The following is a 22251-nucleotide window of genomic DNA, read 5'->3' as shown; positions in this document are numbered from 1 at the left end:
TGGGCGCTGTGCATCACCGAGCCAGCTCTGCACTCCTCCTCTGCCTTTCTCCTTCCTTCCTCCGTCCTCCTCTCTCTCTCTCTCTCTCTCTCTCTCTCTCTCGTCCTTCTCCTCTCCTGCCTTCTCCCCACTTTCTCCTTACCATCTTCTCAGGCTCCGATCTTACTCACTTGAGCTTCAGAAGCTCAACTGGAGACCTCGTGTCTAAGTTGCTCACTCCCCCCAGGACATCCCCACTGCTTGGACTCCTCGGAGCAGTTAAAGGCAGTCGCACTAACGTTGACTGAACATTAAAAAGTACCTGAGGCTTTTTTAATCTCTTGCGTTTCCTGAAGATCCTCAGCACGCACCTGTGGGGTAGAAGGGCTTGTCTTTCCTACTGAAGTCTGGTCCGGACTGAGTGGGCCAGACACTGGGGGCTGGAGAAAGGAGAGAGACTAACCTGCCACGCTTGGAGAAAACAGAACATTTGACACGCTTTGCGGAAAATCTGACAGGAACACTTTGGTTGTACAGCTGCTGCCATGGCCTCTGCATAGGGGCACGGCTGGGTGAGCCTTCAGCACTCAGGCCCCAGGAGTCTGGGACACCCATGCCAGTGCCCTGGAGATCCAGCAGGGGGGTGGGCTGCAGTGTTCTGGCTCTGTGGGACACCCATGTGAGTGCCCTGGAGATCCAGCAGGGGGGTGGGCTGCAGTGTTCTGGCTCTGTGAGGCACCCATGCGAGTGCCCTGGAGATCCAGCAGGGGGGTGGGCTGCAGTGTTCTGGCTCTGTGAGGTAGTTCTTCATCATCAGTCCTGCTGTTGACCTCTCTGTGCCTAGAAACAAACCAGAATCTCTGAGTCAGGGACTTTCCAGGTCAGAGAGTGCTCTTAAATTTAGATCCGGCCCACTTCCAGCAAGTGTGCTGTCAGGCCCTGTTCTGAGTCTTGACTGTTTCATCTTCATGGCCAGCTTATGCACTGGGTGCTATTCCAGTCCCCTTCCTACAGACTTTCCGGGAAATCAAGTCCACCAGAGCTTCAAGGTAAAATTTGATCCAAATGAATTTGCCTGTGTTGTGGTGTGTGTGTGTGTGTGTGTGTGTGTGTGTGATGTGTGCCCGTGTTCTGTGAAGGCCCACAGTTGATAATGAGTGCCTTTCTTCAGTTGCTTTGTACCTTTATGTGTTGAGACAACATCTCTCACTGAACCTGAAATTCATCCATTCAGCTAGGCTGGCTGGCCAGTGAACTTCAGGGATCTGCCTGTCTCAGCCCCCATTTCCCTCCAAGGCTGGAGTTGCAGGCATGTGCCTGATGGACAGACCAAAGAAGCGGGTTCACTCAAGTTTATTGGGTTCATTACAGGAACATGGGTAAGAGTTTACTTAGAGGAACATGGGTGATTCAAAAGCAGCTGTTCCACTGAAAGGCCACGGCAGCATGGCAGGTGACTCAGAAGCTGACTGCTGGAGCCTCCTGAAGTTCGCAGGAGCTCCCCTTGGCAGTCTCCTAGTTACTGCTTTTATTCTTACTTACTTTGTATTTTTATTGGTTTTTTATGGGGGCCCGCCACTCAGCTCCCCAATAAATCACACCCGAAGGCTTATTCTTAATTATAAATGCCTGGCCTTAGCTTGGCTTATTTCTAGCCAGCTTTCCTTAACTTTAAATTATCCTGTCTATCGTTTGCCTCTGGGCTTTTATCTTTCTCTATTCCTGTATACCTTTGTTTCTTACTCCATGGCTTGCTGGGTGGCTGGGTGGCTGGCCGGCCCCTAATGTCCTCCTCCTTCCTCTTGTTCCTTCTTTCTTTGCTCCTCCCAGATTTCTCCTTCTATTTCTTCTCTCTGCCTGCCAGCCCTGCCTATCCTTTCTCCTGCCTCACTATTGGCTGTTCAGCTCTTTATTAGACCATCAGGTGTTCTAGACAGTCATAGTAACACAGCCTCACAGAGTTAAACAAATGCAACCTAAACAAAAGTAACACACCTTAAAATAATATTCCCCAACAGTATGTATGCATGAGTGTGTGTGTGTGGTGGTAGTGGGGGACATGCCACAGGACACACGTACAGGTCAGAGGACAACTTGTGGAAGTTGCCTCTCTTTCCACTGTGTGAGTACCAGGGATCAACTCAGGTTATCATGCTTGACAGCAAGCACTTTTACCGGCTGGGCCATCTCAGTTGCCCCTTATTCTTACACACCTACACACACACACACACACACACACACACACACACACACACACATTCACATATGTATGTGGTATATGTGTATACACATATATGTGGAGACTAGAGGTCCATACTGCATGTTTCTTTAATCAATTTTTCGTTTTAATTTTTAATTGTGTATGAGTGTGGGTTTGTGCACAAGTGCAGCGCCTGAAGAGGCTAGAAAACCAGGCTCCCCTGGTTCTGAAGTTAAAGGTAGTTGTGAGCCGCCCCATGTGGCACTGGGAACCTAACTTGGGTCTTCTGGAAGAGCACTATATGCCTTTAGCCTTTGAGCCATCTCTCTAGCCTTCTTGATCACTTTTCACTGTATTTTATTAAGTCAGGATCTCTAACTGAACCTGGAGTTCAATGATTCAGCTAGACTGGTTAGCCAGTGAGCCTCAGGATCTGCCTGTCTGTGCTCTCATAGTGCAGGCAGGGGTTACAGATGTGCACTGCTGTACCTCGTTTTCACATCAATACTTGTGTGGCAGGCACTTCTGGGCTTCCTGAGCCTTGTAAGCACCCTTCCCTCCAGGAGGGAATGTCTCAATTTGGAGGAAGTAGACACAACAAACGACTTCACCCCATACCTTGTGCAGGTGCTGTTGTATGCTGAGGAATGTCCTCCCAATGAGGTATGTTGAAGTCGGAGCCCCTGTGAATGTGACTTTGGAAACTGGATCCTTGTAGATGTGATTAGTTAAAATGAGGCTTATACAGGATTAGGGCGGCCTCTGGACAGTATGACCATTGTTTTCATATGAAGCAGAAGAGAATCAGGCACATAGACAGAAATCTGTAAAGACTGAGGTGAATGAGGTGACAGCTGCTGAGCCACACATACACTGTGCTTCTTCCCTGTGGCTGGTGTCACAAGGCACTGCTGTTGTGTGTTAGACTTTTCCTAGGGAGATGCAGCATACACATCTACTCACCCCATATCATGGAGCCCATGACAGACCAAGTATTGATACCATGGAAGTCTAATTTGATGAACCAGTCAGTTTTATTGGGGTTACTTACAGGAGCAGAAATGACTCAAAGACAGCTGCGTCACCAAAGCCCACCCCAGCATGAGTGACAGCTCACCAAGCTGGGAACCTGGAGCGCACTGCACAGCTGCAGAAGGCTCGGCAGATAAGAGTGTCCTTTGCAGGTGCCTCAGCTGGTCTGAGCCTCTTCCAGGAAGCTGGGTTTGCTCCCTGCTTCTTCCAGGCTGCTGGGCTTGTCTCAGAGTCTTGTGTGCAGTGGGGCTCCTCAGAAAGGGGCTCCCAGCAGTCTTTTCTGTTTATTCTTGGGAGGGAGGGGCCCAGTGAATCATTCAGTTTCAGGGACTTCCTGAATCTATTTTGAGTTGTTTACTTTTTGTCTTAAAGGAGCTTCTCTGAAGGATAGGGTGTTCCACCTGGTTCCAGAATATTCTCTTTTCCCTTTCCCTTTCCAACCATGCCTTAAGAAGTTTCCCTCCAAGATAGAAGCTTTTAATCTGGGAGGAAACTGCTATACACAACTACAGAGAGGTACCTGACAACATGTTTATTCTCTCACCGTTCTGGAGGCCTTAAAACCCCAAAGTTCTGATGGCTGCTGACAGTACTTGGCTTTTTTGAATTGCACATGTGTCATTGCGGTCTCCACCCTGTTAACATATGCTGTCCTTCACGTGTGTCCAAGTCTCCCTCTCTTCACAAGGACACTGCCCATTGTATTAAGGGCCCACTTTACCCCATCATGAGTTACTAATTTTTTTTTTGAGTCAAGCTCTTATTCTCTAGCTTAGGCTGGACTTGAACTCACTAGATAGTTCAGGCTGTCATCAAACTAGCCATAAACCCCCTGCCTCAGCTTCCTAAGAGCTTAAATTTCAGACATGAGCCATCTTACCTGACTGTGACCTTATTTTAATTTAGCTAATTAGGCTTGCAAGGATCCTGTTTCCAAGTAAGGTCACACACAGTTCAACCCACAACACACATCCAGAGGGTTTTTAAATATTTATGTCTCATAAAGTAAGGCTTTGGGGGCAGAGCAAATGTCTTGGGATATTGTTTTGGTTTAGGATGAGGGTCCCCAGTAAGCAGCACCCAAGCAGGAGAGGAACCTTGCCACTTTCTGGAAATGTAGGGCATAAGAGGAAGGGAACTTCAAAAATAAAGGTATTCTTTATAATCCAAGGCAGTTAGTAACCTTGATGTTTACAGTCGGTGAGTGGTTAGCTGTGCTTAGGCTAAGCCAAGCTCCTTTGTTCGTTTGTGCCTACCGTGGGTCGATGGGTACACGCGCACACTCACCGTGGGCCGATGGGTACACGCGCACACTCACCGTGAGCCGATGGGTACACGCGCACACTCACCGTGGGCCGATGGGTACACGCGCACACTCACCGTGGGCCGATGGGTACACGCTCACACTCACCGTGGGCCGATGGGTACACGCGCACACTCACCGTGGGCCGATGGGTACACGTGCACACTCACCGTGGGCCGATGGGTACACGCGCACACTCACCGTGGGCCGATGGGTACACGCGCACACTCACCGTGGGCCGATGGGTACACGTGCACACTCACCGTGGGTCGATGGGTACACGTGCACACTCACCGTGGGCCGATGGGTACACGTGCACACTCACCGTGGGCCGATGGGTACACGTGCACACTCACCGTGGGCCGATGGGTACACGTGCACACTCACCGTGGGCCGATGGGTACACAGCACACTCACCGTGGGCCGATGGGTACACGTGCACACTCACCGTGGGCCGATGGGTACACGTGCACACTCACTGTGGGCCGATGGGTACACGTGCACACTCACCGTGGGCCGATGGGTACACAGCACACTCACCGTGGGCCGATGGGTACACAGCACACTCACCGTGGGTCGATGGGTACACAGCACACTCACCGTGGGCCGATGGGTACACGTGCACACTCACTGTGGGCCGATGGGTACACGTGCACACTCACCGTGGGCCGATGGGTACACGTGCACACTCACCGTGGGTCGATGGGTACACAGCACACTCACCGTGGGCCGATGGGTACACAGCACACTCACTGTGGGTCGATGGGTACACAGCACACTCACTGTGGGCTTAAAAGCTGAAAAGCTTTGCAAAATCATCAATAACACAGTGTACTAGAAAGGAAACAGCTCATATTTGATGATGTGAACAGTCTTTATCACACTTCTCTGAACCCTGCTTTCCACCGTGTAGTATGGATTTGGGAGCCACAGGAGCTGCTGTAGCATACCGTAAACTGGACGCATCAGTCACAGCTGTTGACTTTTCACACAGATCTTCAGATAGCAGTTAGGTTCATGGGATTTGGTTTCTGGTGGGGGCCTTTTCTCTGTGTCTTCAGGGGAGAGTGGCCCCCCTCTTAGAGGTCACCAGTCCCATCACACAAAGGCCTCACCTTGTAGCCTTCTTTGATCTTAAGTTACTTATAGAACTCAAGTCCAAATATAATCACGTTGGTGAAGACTTTAGCATAAGAATTTTGAGGACACAATCAGTCCATTAAACTATTGGAAGGCATCGTGTATTTAGTGAAGCTGTAGGTTAAAGGCTGTAGCCATGAGCCTGGCTCTGCCTCCAGTTAAACCTGGTATTTCAGGAGCAGTGATGGATCCACAAGCCATGGTTTGTATGTCTCAGTTGTGACATGGTTTGCCAGTGAGAACGGAGCCCAGAGCTTGCCAACACACACACTGTCCTGTGAGCACGATTGCAAGGTCATCCTTGGACTGCTGCTTGCTTACTGTTCCCTGTGTGGGACAGAAAGGGTGAAGTCAAATTCCTGTCTGGAGTACTGGCCAGAATACATGTCCTAGGGTGAGTGTCCAGCCTCGGAACATGGCTGGACCAAAGTCCTGAGCTGTAGAAACCTGTTGTCTGGCTCATCCCTGCTGAGATCCTCTGGCAGTGTCTTTGGACCTCTGAGCCAGGCTCAGCTTCTCTTCTGAGGAACTATGTTTAACCAGACACACTTTTTTTTTTTTTTATGTTTTAGTTATTTAGTGTATTTGTGTGTGTACCTGCATGAGTGCATGTGTGCATGCAGGCATGTGGAAGTCAGGGGACAACTTGTTCTCTCCTTCCATCACGTGGATTGAAGGGCTTGAACTCAGATTGTAAGGCCTGGCAGCAGGTACCTCAACCTGCTGAACATCTCACTGACCTACTTACTCTGTTCCCTTTCTTCTCAGAGACAGGGTCTCACTATATAGTCCTGCTCTCACACCAGGGCTTTGCACATGCCATGCAGTGCACTCCTTGGCCTACATCCCAGCCAGGCTCTCCTTTTCGCCGAGGGCCTCTTTTGTAATTCAGTAATCCCATTCTTGAGAGCTTTTCTAATCACCTTTCCAAAGCCCAGCTCCAAATACCATGACGTTGGTTTTAGACTTTCAGCATACTGAACTTGGAGGGACCAAGTAGATCCAGAATCGGTTGCTGTCTTCCTGGTGCGTTCCCTTAAGCAATTCGGTGTCTGTTTCCTAAGAAACAAGATACCCTGTTATATAACCACAGCATAGTTAACGTTGATTAGACCCATATTTCATTTTTATTTCACCCCAAAATTTCTTCTTCAGGATATACTCTAGGATCAACCGTTGTGTTTGGTTTTCTGGAATGTTTCCTTTGTCTTATGACATTTAAGATACTTTATCTCTCACCCTCTGGTATAATGTCATTTGTTTTCAGTTTGTTATGATGGCCCAGTTTTGCCTTCTTGACAGAACACTGCCAGGGTATTAGGTCCTTCCTTTGGAGACCACAGTGGGTACATACTAAGGCCTGACTTAATTATTAAGATTAGTGTGGATCAACTCAGGAAGTGTCACATGAGCGCTGTTGTAATTACCGGTGGCTTTTCTTCCCTTCCTAGGGACACTCCAAGACTGAGTGAGCAGCTCGCTCCTCGTGAGCCCTGTTGACCGTTCACTTTGACTTGACTCCACTCTGATTTTAGCAGTTGAAGGGTCCTATTCTGTTTTGTTGGTTGGTTGGTTTGTTTTGGAGACAGGATTTCTCTGTGTAGTCCTGGCTGTCCTGGAACTCACTCTGTAGACCAGGCTGGTCTAGAAATCAGAGATCCACCTGCCTCTGCTTCCCAAAAGCTAGGATTAAAGGTGTGTACCACCACCGCTGGGCTTGATGGCAAAGTTAATGTCAAAACTCCTCCATATTTATTATTCTGTTGTGAGCAAGAGTGCTTGAGCTATTTTTATATTTATTTATTTATCTATCTATTATCAGCTTGATACAGTATAAATCCTTATCCTAATAGTAAAATGTTTTATTGAGGCTTGCTCAGTAATTGAGTAAAACCAAAACTTATTATACGCCACAGTCATCCTAGGGTCCCCCCTGCTATATAGAGTGTTTGAGCTATTTATTGCCTGTACAGACTGATTCTTTTCTGTGTTTTGTTTTTGGTTTCTCTTGTTTGTTTCACTGTGAAGCCCTAGGTGAACTCACAGTGATCTGCTTGCCTCTGCCTTCTGCATGCTGAGGTTAAAGGCGTGTGCCACCACTACTGAACTGGTCTTTAGTGTTTTCTTTTTTAGATTTTTTTATACATATGAGTGTTTTCCCTGCGTATGTGTCTTATGTGCACCATATCCCTGTTTGGTGTTAGAAGAGGGCCCCCTGGAACTGGGGCACCATGTGGGTGTTGGGAATAGAAGCCAGGTCCTCTACAAGAGCAGTGAGTGCTCCTGATCACTGAGCCATCAATCTAGCTCTGTCATTTTAATTCCTGTGTTTCATTCTTTTCCTACTTGTGTTATTCCAGCTTTGGCCAGTGGGAGTCCTCTGAGTGACTGCATGAATCCAGAGATGTCCCCAAGACTTGGCAGAGTTTCTATTGTTTACACCTAGACACTGGGGTCCTTTTCTCCCCCTCAGTTGGATGTTAGCCAGCATCTCCAGGGGTCCCGAGTTCTCCTGTGTGGAGGGACGTTAGATCTTGTATAATATTAAAGGAACCAGCCTTAATATTATACATCCCAGGGGCTCAGGAGAGAGAACTACTAACGGCGAGGACTATTATCAGGAAATATAATCTCAGCACACCGAGTTCTATAGTCCACTTGCTTTAATTCCTCTGGCATAATATCCTTTATACACAGCTTCAGTTCTGTTCTCATGTCTAGCTCCTTTCTTGCCTGATTTCTCTCTATATTTATCTACTGTCCCCTCTATGTTCTATCTTAATTCCTTCATATAGTTCTGCCCCTTCTAGGTTCTCATCCATCTTGTTCCTTCCCATATCATCTCCTCTCCCGTCTCCTTCTCTCTCATCTGGCTCTTCCTCATCTTCCATCTCGTTCCTCTAGTACTCTCCTGTAGCCCTTCAATCTACTTCTTCCCCATCTCAGTTTGTTCCTCTCAAGTTCTTACCCATCTCGTTCTTCCATTCTCTTCTCTCTTCCCCCTTCTGTCCTCTACTTTACAGTTATATATCTCCCCAAAATCACAATCCTCCCCTCCACCCAGGACACTCAGCCTGAACTTCCTCAGGCAGTGATTGTCCACTATCAGGATCAAATGGAGGGTTGATAAGAATTACAAAGAGGGGCACTAGTTGTTAATTACCATTTGTGACCCAAAGGGGAAGTGACTAATGAATTAACTAAAGGCTAAATATGGGTAATATCTAAGAAGAGGGATCTTATGTGCACAACTATAATCTTAAATGTGTTTGGTAAAGGATGTTAAAAATCTATAAGTTGCTAGGTCAATGGGAGAAAATAAAACTGTCTTCTTTTTTCCTGTGGCTCCTATCTGTCCAAGCTGTCTGCCGTTTTTCTGCAGGGTGGGGGAAAGTGTGCTCAGTCTCTAGGCAACCTGTGCACAGCTAGATGCCTCTGGTGATAGTTAAAGGGAGATCTGGAACTGGAGGTAAGGTTTGGGAAAGGAGGAAGTTAAGCTTAATTAGCACATCCGCCAGGCCTTCTCAAACAGGTAGCCTGGATGCTTAAGTCTGTTCTTAGAGAGTACAAAGGTATCTCTGATGAGGTACTTTCCTCCATCCAGTGATGGACCTGGCGGGATGCTACCAGTAATGATAATTACAGGGAGGCTTGAACTGGGAGTTCTGGCTGAGCATAGCTGTTAGCACAGAAGGTTATCTAAATATTCCTAGAAGTGGTTAGGTAAATAGTTAGAGGTCTATAAAGTTAGTAAGGCTGTAAGAAAGGAGGGGTCTGAGCTAAATTGTGTAAAGCTATTACTTAATGTCTACCTGACCTAGGCGGTGTCCGCTTGTGAAATTTACCCGTAAGTCAGGAGACTTGCATGTGGGCTGTTATCATTGTTAGTCCACCTGGGACTAACAATGGGCGCTCACCTGGGTGGTGTTTCCTGTAGTCCTTGAAAGTGGCCAAGGGAGATAATCTGATTCCAGAGAAAGCCTTTCCTGAGGCTGTTCTCCAAATTATCTGGAATGTGTATGTCCAGAGAGTGCTCAGTCTACACTGTTAGTCCTTCTTGGGGAAAAGTCAATTGGGAAAACTATGAAGGCACACATGATTTTCATAACAGAATACAGCTGATATATAACAAGCCAAGTAACACCAAAAACTCCTTGGGATTTGGCTTCCTCTGGAGGAATTCCATGATCCCTCCAGGTAGTGACTTTGCCATAACCAGCTGAGTTCTTATGATATATTCCTGTGGCCCGCAGCAGTTAGAGGACACCACAGTGCTCTGCTCTGTCTTTGCTTGCTGTGTCTTTCAGCAGACATGGTTAGGAAACAGGCGTGTATAGCAGATGTACAGAGACATAGGCATGTGCACACACTTGAGTATGAATGTAGAGGTCACAGGTCAACCCAGCGCTCTTGCAAGTTTTGTAAATTCTGCCCAGTATTTGTGTGTTCATCCTCAGTCAGAATCTTCACCTCAGGTTTGCTTGTTCCTACTTTTCTTTTCTCCCTTTTTCTTCTAAGTTTTTCTGTGTAGCCCTTGGCTGCCCTGGAACTCACTCTGTAGACCAGGCTGGCCTTAAACTCAGAGATCCACCTGCTTCTGCTTCTGTGTCCATGCTGCCTCTCACTTCTCCACTCTCCAGTGCTGGGATTAAAGGTGTGTACCACCATTGCCCGGCTGCTTGCTCTCGTTTTTAAACAACTGTGTGTGTGAATGCATGTATGCACTTGTGTTTATGTGTGTGTGCATGTATGCGTGCATGTATGCTCATGTGGGTGGCCATGCATGAGTGTGTGTGTGTGTGTGTGTGTGTGTGTGTGTGTGTGTGTGTGTGTATACAGGCACTCTCATGCCACAGTGCTCATGTGGAAATCAGAGGACAGCTCTTCCAGAGTCTGCTTTCTTCTTCCATCTTGCTTTTGAGATGGGGCCTCTCCTCTGCTGTTTTGTTACCATAGACTGGCTGGCCTAGTCCCCTGTCTCTGCCTTAGATCTCACCTCTTGCCAGAGGACTTCTGGGGTATAGGAATGTCGCTGCGTCTGGCTTCTTACGTGGGTTGTCAGGATGAACTCAAGTATCAGGTTTGTGTGGCAAGTACCTTGACCTGCTGAGCCATCTCTCTGGCTCGTGTTTGTTATTTCTATGATAAAACTTTTATTTTATTTTTGGATACAGGATCTACCTTTGTAGCCTTGTTTGGGCTTGGAACTCATAATTCTCCTTCCTCAGCTTCTATAGTGTTGGGTTGGGGGCGGTTATAGATTAGTGGCAGAGCATTTAACATGTGGATGGTCCTGGATTTGTACCTCAGCAACACACATGCACACAAGGAAAACAAACAAGATCACCCCTTCTTGTCTGCACTGTGTGTTTGTTTGAGACAGGGTCTTGCTATGTTACCAGGCTGGCCTTGAAATTGAGATACTCCTGTCTCAGCCTCTTGAGTGCTGGGGTTACAGGTCTGTGCTACCACACATAGTTCACACTATAGACATGTTTGTTTGTGTCCCCTAGCTTGTGATGAACACATTTCTAGATCTCTCTCTAAACGTATGTCATTCAATCATATTTATATTACATTATTCTGTAACTTAGTCCCTAATAATTTGCATGCCTTTAGTGTCTTCCCATAATAGTTCATCTAAAATTGCTCTGCTCACAAAAAGAAGCCCATAGAATGTTGTGTGCCGATTGCAGGACAGGACTGGGTTCCTGCCACTGGACTTGGGCAGCTTTTGCTATTGCATGTCAAGCTCACACCAGCCTCTTTGTAACGAAGTCTTCATTTTTCCCTTAGGATAGAAGTGGAATTACTGGTCAAAGGGTATGTATGCTTTTACATCTTTCTGAGTGGCCAGCAGCCATGGGTCTATTTCCAGGCTAGTGTGTCTCTATTGGGCTGTACATTGGAGTCCTAGAGAGTACTTCAGAAGCAGAGATGCCCAGGACCAGCTCTCAGGGGGCTGATTCATGGATCTGGGATGGACCCAGAGTTTACAGTTTGAAAAGATTTTATTCTTATATGTGTATGTGTGGGTGTTGGGAACTATAGAAGAGCAGTATGTACTCTTTACCACTGAGCCATTTCAACAGCCTGAGTTTATAGTTTTTAAAAGTTTCCCAGAAGATTTTTCTATGCAGCCGGTTTGATTAGGTGAAAGTGGCAGTACGTTATTTTAATGATAATTTTCTTCTGAAAAATTTTCAGGCATTCAGATCTGGGAGAAGTGGCCCCAGAAGTAAAGCCTTCCGAGAGCCAGACATCCGTAGCAATTGCAGGTAAACTCCGACTTGGGCCCGTTTTGAGACTGATAAGTTTCTTCTATTAGGATTCTGGAGTCTACACTCTTCCTGGGCTGGATTGTGGACCTCTCAAAGAAGCTTAAGGCTTTTCTTTTTCTCTCTATAAAAAGATTCCATCTCAAGATGATCAAATCTTTGTATGCTTTTTATTGGCGTTATTGTTTCTTTTGTTATAAGGCATATATATATATATATATGTATATATATATATATATGCTATTAAGTTCTGCAAATACTAACTAGACCTTTCCTGGAGACACAGATACATACTATGTAAATGTTTTGTCCCATTGTGCTTACCACCCACCGTGTGTGTGTGTGTGTGTGTGTGTGTGTGTGTGTGTGTGTGTGTGTAAATTGAGACAGGATTTCTCTGTGTCCTGGAACTTGCTTGCTCTGTAGGCCAGGCTGGCCTTGAACTCAGCCATCCACCTGCCTCTGCCTCTGAGTGCTGGGATTAAAGGCGTGTGCCACTACCACCCAGCTTTGAGTTTCATGATGTTTAATTTTTACATTTAGATTATTTATCCATTTTAAGTTAATTTGTTGTGTATGGTGTGAGATAAGGGGACCGTCTATGAGCTTTATTCTAACCAGTGCTAACAGCCTCAAGGTGTCACATGGTAGATGTTCATTTACTGCTCAGTAACAAATGTCCTGCATCTTGATGGGAAACCAGTGAGTATGTTTTGGGTACTATAGTAAATCGGGAGGGAAAGATCACTTGGTTCTGGTGAAAATGCTTTAATGCTCCACCTGGGCTTGGAACAGTTCTTACAGGATGGGATTTCCGTGGTAGAGCCTGGGCCACACTCTGCCCTTGTGCCCATGAAGACCTGATATGTATGACTCATCACTGAGTCACATTCACACACACCCTTGCCTTTTCTAAGACATTGTTAAATTGTACATACTGGTCTGGAGCCCAGTGTAACCCAGTCGGTCCTTTAACTTGCTGCTTCCTGATGGGCAGCCTAGGATCACAGACATGTGCCATCATGCCAGCCTCTTTTTTAAAAATATATAATTTATTTTTATTTTATGTGCATTGGTGTTTTGCCTGCATGTGTGTCTGTGTGAGAATGTCAGATCTTAGAGTCACAGACAGTTGTAAGCTGCCACGTGGGTGCTGGGAATCGAACCTGGGTCCTCTGGAAGAGCAGTCAGTGCTCTTTACCGCTGAGCCATTTCTTCAGCCCCTCATGCCAGCCTCTTAAAAAAACTGTCTAGCCTGGACTACCTAGTGAGTCCCAGGAAAGGCGCAAAGCTACACAGAGAAATCCTGTCTCAAAAAAACCAAAAAAAAAACAAAAAAAAAAACAAAAAAAAACTGTCAACCTTGCATAGTGGTGCACACCTATAATCCCAGTACTCAGGAGGCAGAGGCAAATGGATCTTTGTGAGTTCTAGGACAGCCTGAGCTGCATAGAGACCCCTTCTCAGAAAAACAAAAACATCAAACAAAAGCATCCAAACCAAAATTATGTAGATGAGTGTTTTGCCTGCATGTGTGAACACCACATGTGTGCAGTGCCCACAGAGGCCAGAGGAGGGCATTGTACCCCTGAACTGGGGTAACAGACAGTTATTATTTTTTTAAAAAGATTTATTTATTTATTATGTATACAGTAAGCCTGCAGGCCAGAAGAGGGCACCAGATCTCATTATTGATGGTTGTGAGCCACCATGTGGTTGCTGGGAATTGAACTCAGGACCCCTGGAAGAGCAGCCAGTGCTCTTAACCTCTGAGCCATCTCTCCAGCCCCGGTAACAAATAGTTATGAGCACCTTGTAGGTTTTGGGAATTGAACCTTGGTCCTCTCTGTAAGAGTATCAAGTGCTTTTAACCTCTGAGTTGTCTTTCCAACCCCTATATTTGGCTGTTATTTTCCTCTCTAGTTATTTTTTCTCTTCACAGTGCATTTTGAATTCTTTGGGAATTTTTTTTTTTTTTTTTTTTTTTTTTTTTTTTTTTTTTTTTTTTTTTTTTTTTTTTTAGAATCTTCTTTTCACTTTGAGTAAGTATGTTTTTAATTACTGGACGTTGTAGTTTGATTCTTGAGTCCTTTTGTGTTTTCACTCAAATCATCCTGCTTCCAAAAGCACCCCTCCATTTTTGTCTCTCTTGTCCCTATATTCATCTCCAGAAAACTCATCAAAAAAGACAGTTTAGAATGTTAGCTTTATCCTAGCTCTTGGGTGCCAGAGGCAAGTAGATCTCGGTGAGTTTGAGGCCAGCCTGGTCTTCCAGGACAGCCAGTGCTATGTAGAGAAACCCTGTCTCAAAAAAAAAAAAAAATGTTTATCTATTAATTATGGGGGGGGATCATAAGGTTGGTAAATAAAAAATATTATAGCTGTAGCTATATTTCCAGCCTTTGTTTTTGTTTAAACTTGGCTTATTCCAAAATCTAACCTGGAGACACTTGCGATCATGAGTGCTCAACCTGTAGTACTAACAGTCAACAAAAGCCACTCCAGACTTCTTCGTGGAAAGGCTCTAACTTGCTGCTGAGGTGAAATGTCTGTACCTTTCTTTCTAGATTTGGAATGGAGAGAAATGGAAGGAGGTGACTGCGGGTTCCACTATGGAGGTAGCAACTATGGGACTTGGAACAAACTGGGTTGGGGAAGGGGAGGGTATAAGTACAAAGTGAAAAATAATGAGGACTTGATGGCTTCATATTTTTATATTGTTAAAATTTCAAGGAATTGCCATTTTGGTTTAAAAAAAAGGGTTTGGGTTTGTTTCACTTAATTTACTTTTTGTCAGTCTATTTGACATTATTATCATATTATTAGATTAATTCCCTTTATTTTCCTTTGCTTTTTCTCATAGATGGTACAAACGAGGCTCAGGACAATGACTTCCCAACAGGTATACATTTTCTCTTTATTTTTCAGCTTTCCATTCTACCATAGGAGAGGACCGTATAGGTGGCTAGTTCTTAAACTTGACTGTATCAAATCATGTGGGTATTTGACTCTGACCCCTCTTGTCTAGGAACTATTAGTAATGTTGCTAAAAACCAAACCACTCAGGAACTTACTATGGAGAAACCATTTCTTCCTTTAACTTGTCTATACTGCCACTGTGAGTTACTGTCTTTGTGAGTGGAGGCTTTCCCATTATCTTATTTTTAACAAGTTCCTGAAGTGATTCTAATGCTTAGCTATCTAGATTTAGAAACTCTAGCAATAGCTTCGTTGGCATATTGGCAGACTTGGACCTAGAATTGCTGAATAGTCTCCTACGGGCCGGATGCCGGCTATGGGTACATATGTAGAAAGAGGTTATTTTTTGTGGTTTTCCCAAGCTGCTTTGGTGATCATGCTACTTAAGCAGCAATGGTTGTTGTGTATCCCTGGCTTCATTTGGGCATAACAAGGAAACCTGAGGAATAGCCATGTAGAATTTCTGCCATAGAGCAGTCCTCCTGTGTAGTTTTTCTTTATTTTTATAATTATACTTATTTGGAGCTGGAGAAATGACTCAGTGGTTAAGAGTACTTGTTGCTCTTGCAGAGGACCTGGGTTTGGTTTCTAGAACTCACTTGATGGCTAGTAACGCTATTATTCCAGTTCCAGAAGGATCTGATGCCCTCTTCTGGCCTCTTCGGACACTGCGTGCACATAATACAGGCAAAAACACCCATCCATATATAGAGAAAATAAAACTAAATCTTTTTTAAAATTAAGGTTTTTTTATTTATGTGTGTGTGCGCATGTGGAGGTGTATAGAGGTCAGAGGACAATTTGGGGGTCTGTTTTCTCCTTCTGCCATGTGGCTTCCAGGGATCAAACTCAGATCATCAGGTTTGGAGGCAAATGGTTTACCTGCTGAACAATAATACCAGGCTAGTTGTTCTGTTTTGAAAACAATTTACAGGCCCCCTGTAACTTCTCAAGTGGTCCTTCTACCATATTGCTGTAGAGCTTGGAGCCCTGAGCTGGCAAGATGCCTCAGGTAAAAATGTGAGCTACCAAGTTGGATCCCCAGGATTCCTACAGGTTTTTCTCTCACCTGTATTCATGTGCCATAGCTCATGTGTGCAAATAAGTTTAGAGTTCTGAGCCCCAAAACTAATGCTATTGGATACTTACAGTGTTGTATGCCTGTAGTTCCAAGGTAGAGGCGAAAGATTGAATCTGTTCACAGGTTTGAGACAAGACTAGGGAACACCCTCACCTCCTCCCCACCCCCATCTTGAACGAAGAAGAAAAAAGAGTTTTGGATATAGCTCAGTGGTAAAGTACTGCCTAGTATGTGGGGTCCATTTCAGTACTGCAAAATAAATAAATACATAAATAAGAAGTGAACCACGTATGTTGGATATGAACATTGGTAAGATGCCAGGCCAAGATCCGGATACAGTTAGAACTTTTACGATCATTAACTTATAAAGTTTGCATTATATAGGGTGACATTTGAATATCTAAAACATTCAGTGTGTACCCAGGCGTCAGTCAACACCAGATGTTTTGTTGTTACTGCATTAGTCAGGGATCTCTAGAGTAACAGAACTTACAGAATTATATATAGAAAGGGTAGACAGCAAAAACTTCCTTATTCCATGTCCTTATATAGGCTTCCAGCAGAAGGCATGGTCCAGATCGGATGTGGGTCTTCCCACCTCAAGAGATCTGGATTAAAGGTGTGTTTTACCACCTCAAAGATCTAGATTAGAAGTGGGTCTTCCCACTTAAAATTAAGCAAAAATCTCTTAAGGTGTGCCCCTCCATTTTTTGGTTTTAGTTAATTCCAGTTGTAGTCAAGTTGACAACTAAGAATATTCTTCACAGTCACTAAAACACAAGTAATTATACAGGGAGTGATAGTTTACAGGTACACTAACAATTTGAGGTTAGTATGAGGTTCATAGTGAGACTGTCTTAAAAAGTTCAAGAGCTCACTGAGTGTGGTTGTGTACACCTTTAATCCCAGTGCTCAGATAGATCTATAATTTTGAGGCCATCCTGGTCTACATAGATTAAGGATAGCTAGGGCTACATAGTGAGATCCAGGAGCATTAGGGCTATATAGAACAACCTTGTTTCAAAACAAACAAAAATAAAACTTTAAAACTTAAGAATAAAAATTTAAATATATATGTTTATATATCTTGATACATGAATAAAGCTGGAGATAAAGCTTCATGGTAGAACATTTGCCTGGCATGCAGAGGACTCCCCCATCTTCAGCACCACGCAAGTCCCAAATCACAACACAAACCAGTCCAGTTTTGGTCTTGGATTTGCAAAAGGGTGCTGAGCAGTGGTTGCTCTTTTCCTTTAAAAATAATCTCTAGTTTATTAACAAAGATAAAAACAAATCCCCCCCCCAAAAAAAAAAAAAACCCAAAAATCATTTACCGGCAACCCAGAGTGTAAATAGTGGTTGTTACTCTCATGGGGAATTTCTTGGTGACCTTTTTTTCCTCCAGGTTTTGAGGCAGTTTTTTTTTTTTTTTTGCTATGTATCCCATGCTCATCTTGAATTTGCATCAATCCTCCTGTTTCAACTTCCTGAGTGCCAGAGTTCCAGGCATGTTCTAACATGCCCCCCAGATTCCTGACTGGGCTAGAGCATGAGGGGTAGATGACCTTGTAGCTGGTTTGAGGTCTGGGGAGTGGAGAAGAAGGTCTGAGGAGTGGAGAAGGTCTGAGGAGTGGAGAAGAAGGTCTGAGGAGTGGAGAAGGTCTGAGGAGTAGAGAAGAAGGTCTGAGGAGTGGAGAAGAAGGTCTGAGGAGTGGAGAAGGTCTGAGGAGTGGAGAAGAAGGTCTGGGGAGTGGAGAAGAAGGTCTGGGGAGTGGAGAAGAAGGTCTGGGGAGTGGAGAAGAAGGTCTGGGGAGTGGAGAAGGTCTGAGGAGTGGAGGAGAAGGTCTGAGGAGTGGAGAAGAAGGTCTGAGGAGTGGAGAAGGTCTGAGGAGTGGAGAAGGTCTGAGGAGTAGAGAAGAAGGTCTGAGGAGTGGAGAAGAAGGTCTGAGGAGTGGAGAAGGTCTGAGGAGTGGAGAAGAAGGTCTGGGGAGTGGAGAAGGTCTGAGGAGTGGAGGAGAAGGTCTGAGGAGTGGAGAAGAAGGTCTGAGGAGTGGAGAAGGTCTGAGGAGTGGAGGAGAAGGTCTGAGGAGTGGAGAAGAAGGTCTGAGGAGTGGAGAAGAAGGTCTGAGGAGTGGAGAAGAAGGTCTGAGGAGTGGAGAAGAAGGTCTGGGGAGTGGAGAAGAAGGTCTGGGGAGTGGAGAAGGTCTGAGGAGTAGAGGAGAAGGTCTGAGGAGTGGAGGAGAAGGTCTGAGGAGTAGAGAACAGCACCTAGAGAACCTGTGCTGCTCATTCTAATTGCTTATGTTTGAGCTCAGTTAGATGTTGCAGCTATCTAGAGAAACTAAAAATCACTGCATTAACATAAACTCTCTTGACTTCTAAATATAACTCCTCAGTTTCTCTGTTCCCCCTCACTTCCCTCCCTCCCTCCCCACCCCTTCTCTGTTTCTTTCTTTCTTTAAGATTGGGTCTTTCTGTGTGATCCTGGCTGGCCTGGGATGCTCTGTGAAGACTAGGCTAGCCTTGAATTTGTAAGGGAGCAATCTGCCTCTGCAGATTAAAGGCATGAATCATCATGCCTGGCTGTGGATTAGTTTTAGTTATGTGTCTGGTTGTTTGTGTCTGTGTGGGGATGTGGATGTGGATGTCAGTGCCTGCAGAGGCTGTGGGATCCCTGGAGCTGGAGTTATAAGGAGGGTTAGCTACCTAAAGGGGGTGCTGAGAAATGAACTCTGGCCTTTTGCTTTAAACCACCGAGGCATCTTGCCAGCCCATCTTCCTTCCTATAATGTCTGATACGTTTTAGTTAGGTGATTTTTACCTTCTTATATAGAGAGTTTTACCTTTGTGCCCTGATCTTCCCAGCATACCCTGGTCCCCTGGACCTGCATCCTATTCTGAGGAATGTCTTCTCCAACCCTTCCCTGCTAGGCTTTTCTCCAGCTCTACCTAGATCCTGACTTGAGAACAAAGGCTGACATTGCTGTCTTTGTTTTTCCGGCAGTGGAGAGAAGCAGGCTTCAGGAAATGCTGTCCTTGTTGGGACTGGAGACATACCAGGTACAGAAGCTCACCCTCCAGGACTCCCTGCAGATCAGTTTTGACAGCATGAAGAACTGGGCTCCTCAGGTTCCCAAGGACCTTCCCTGGCATTTCCTCAGGAAGTTGCAGGCCCTTAATGCTGAGGCCAGGAACACCACCATGGTGCTGGACATGCCTCCAGATGCCTGGCCGGCAGAGAAAGAGAGCCAGATGGAGGAGGAGATGATCTACTGGGACCCAGCTGAGGAGATGGCAGCCGATGACATCTACTCCTTTTCCGAGCTGCCCATGCCCGACACGCCTGTGAACCCCCTGGACCTCGTCTGCGCCCTCCTGCTGTCCTCAGACGCCTTCCTGCAGCAGGAGGTCCTGCTGAAGATGGCCCTCTGCCAGTTCGCCCTCCCGCTTGTGCTGCCGGACTCAGAAAACCACTACCACACCTTTCTGCTCTGGGCCCTGCGCGGCGTGGTGCGGACGTGGTGGTTCCAGCCCCCGCGGGGCCTTGGGAGTTTTCGAGAAGACAGCGCGGTCCTGGCCAGGGCGCCCACCTTTGCCTTCGTGCGCATGGATGTCAGCAGCAACTCCAAGTCCCAGCTGCTCAATGCCATCCTCAGCCCGGCCCGGCGGCAGTGGGACTGCTTCTGGCATCGGGACCTCAATCTGGGCACCAATCCTCGAGAGATTGCCGATGGGTTAGTGGAAATCTCCTGGTTTTTCCCCAGTGGTAAGGAGGACCTGGATGTTTTCCCAGAGCCAATGGCCTTTCTGAACTTGAGAGGTGACATTGGGTCTCACTGGCTGCAGTTCAAGCTCTTGACAGAAGTCTGCTCCGCTGTGTTTATTTTGACTGACAACATCAGTAAGAAGGAATACAAACTGCTGTACTCCATGAAGGAGTCGACCACCAAGTACTACTTCATCCTGAGCCCCTACCGCGGGAAACGGAACACCAACCTGCGCTTCCTCAACAGGCTGATCCCTGTGCTCAAGATCGACCACTCGCACGTCCTCGTGAAGGTCAGCAGCACCGACAGCGAGAGCTTCGTGAGGCGGATCCGAGCCATCATATGCGGTGTGGCCCGCTCTCCCTGCAGGCGGGTGTCTGTGGAGGACATGGCACACGCGGCCCGGAAGTTAGGCCTCAGGGTTGACGAGGACTGTGAGGAGTGTCAGAAGGCCAAGGACCGGATGGAGAACATCATCAGGAAGATCCAGGATGTGGATGCCTACAAGAGGGACGAGCTGAGGCTGCAGGGGGACCCTGCCAGGAAGGCAGCCCAAGTCGAGAGGGAGTTCTGCCAGCTCCAGTGGCTCTCGGAGCCCCCGGAGAAGCACCGGGCTGAGCTGAGACGGCGCGTCCTGGAGCTCCGGGTCCAGCAGAATGGCCAGGAGCCCACCTCAGGGGTGCAGGAGTTCATCCTGGGCATAAGCAGCCCCTCCCCGGGTGAGAGGCAGTACTTCCTGAGGTGGATGGAGTCGGGGCTAGCCCGACTAGGCTCGCCTCGGCCACGACAGCCTCCGGAGACCCTCCTCACCCTGAGACCGAAACTTGGTGGGGCCTCAGACTTGAATGAGCCGCTCTGGCCTGAGCCCTTGGGAGTGGAGCACTTCCTGCGGGAGATGGGGCAGTTCTATGAGGCGGAGAGCTGCCTGGTGGAGGCAGGGAGGCTGCCTGCTGGTCAGAGGCGCTTTGCCCACTTCCCGGGCCTGGCTGTGGAACTGCTTCTGGGCGGGCTGCCTCTGGAGCTGGTCGATGGGGCCACCCTGAGCATCCCTATTCGCTGGGTCACTGGGCTTCTCAAGGAGCTGCATGTTCGCCTAGACAGGAGATGTCGATTAGTGGTTCTCTCCGCTCTGGGGGTGCCAGGCACAGGGAAATCTACACTCCTCAACACCATGTTTGGCCTGCGGTTTGCCACAGGGAGGAGCTGTAGTCCCCGGGGGTCCTTCATGCAGCTCCTCCCTGTGGCCGAGGGCTTCAGCCAGGACCTGGGCTGTGACCAGATCCTGGTAATCGACTCTGGGGGTTTGATCAGTGGGGCCTTGGCCTCTGCTGGAGACAGGTTCGAACTGGAGGCTTCCTTGGCCACGCTGCTAATGGGGCTAAGTAATGTCACTGTGGTCAGTTTAGCTGAGACGAAGGACATTCCACCAGCGATTCTTCATGCTTTTCTAAGGTTAGAAAAAACGGGGCACATGCCCAACTATCAGTTTGTGTACCAGAACCTTCATGACTTCTCCGTCCCCAGTCCCAAGCCGAGAGACAGGAGGCAGCTCCTGGATCCGCCCAGCGACCTGAGCAGGGCTGCTACCCACATGGAGAAGCAGGGTGGCAGCTTCCGGACACTGGCAGGCCTGGCAGAGAGGCAGCACGTCTGGCACATCCCAGCCCTGTGGCATGGAGCACCACCCATGGCCGCTGTGAGCCTGGGCTACAGTGAGGCCATCTTTGAATTGAAGAGATGCCTGCTAGAAAACATCAGGAATGGCTTGTCCAACCAAAACAAAAACATCCAGCAGCTCATTGAGCTGGTGCGGAGGCTGTGAATGTCTTGAGGGTAGGGCCTCCTGCTGTGGCCTGTTGTGACAGCAGCCAGCAAGGCTGTCATTGGCACCTGAGAAGGAAGACTAGTGACAGACAGGCGTTAAGGGCCTCTCCACAGTGTTAAGAAGCAGTCTCAAACCCTCTCAGAAACACTGAGAATAGAGGCCCCAGGGCGGGGTGGTACAAGCAGGGAGTTCTTTGTTCCTAGCCCATCAAGGCTCCTGGAAGGTGGCCCCCTGGGTAGCTGCCCCTTCACTGGCCCCTGGAATTAAGGAACAGCTCCCTCGTCACCACCGCAGGTGCTGGCAGACAGGGATGCTGCGGGTTGTTCCCAGGCAGCAAAAGAGGCTTTGCTTCCTTCCATTCAGTCCCCAGGTCCTTTGTGGACCAGCCTTCAAGGTTTTGGTGACGTGGCGCCAAAGTGCAAGGCACTGCCGGGGCACTGAGCTTGTCCCTGCCCCTTGCCCAGGAAGTGTTCAGCAGTCACCCTGTGTACTCCAGCACTCTGTCATCCTTCCTCCACACTTCATGGCACATTGTCACTGTGTGTTTACTGTCTGCCCCTAGACTGTGAGCTGCTTGAGGGCAGGACCTAAGCACCGTACAGCTCTGGGTCCCTAGGACCCGGCACACATAGGCGCTTAATAAATGTTTGTTGAATTGATGAGT

General features: G+C 47.2%; 1 protein-coding gene across 8 annotated transcripts in view; it reads left to right on the top strand.

Moving 5' to 3' along the window:
- Urgcp (upregulator of cell proliferation) overlaps window positions 1–22246 on the top strand; it is a 51135-nt gene extending 28889 nt beyond the window's left edge. For 7 of the 8 annotated variants that reach the window (XM_076545884.1, XM_006972978.4, XM_076545883.1 and 4 more), the window contains 5 exons: window positions 11451–11477; window positions 11862–11932; window positions 14500–14550; window positions 14796–14834; window positions 19000–22246. In XM_076545884.1, the coding sequence (XP_076401999.1) occupies window positions 14517–14550; window positions 14796–14834; window positions 19000–21584 (2658 nt within the window). In that variant the 5' untranslated portion in view covers window positions 11451–11477; window positions 11862–11932; window positions 14500–14516 and the 3' untranslated portion in view covers window positions 21585–22246. The remainder of the gene's footprint in view (window positions 1–11450; window positions 11478–11861; window positions 11933–14499; window positions 14551–14795; window positions 14835–18999) is intronic. The other variant, XM_006972979.4, reaches the window with a different exon arrangement.
- Window positions 22247–22251: the final 5 nt, after the last annotated feature.

Source organism: Peromyscus maniculatus, chromosome 10 (assembly GCF_049852395.1).
Source record: "Peromyscus maniculatus bairdii isolate BWxNUB_F1_BW_parent chromosome 10, HU_Pman_BW_mat_3.1, whole genome shotgun sequence".
Classification (NCBI taxonomy): Eukaryota; Metazoa; Chordata; class Mammalia; order Rodentia; family Cricetidae; genus Peromyscus; species Peromyscus maniculatus.
The sequence above is the reverse complement of the archived record's forward strand: the minus strand, read 5'-3'. Positions and strand labels throughout refer to the sequence as shown.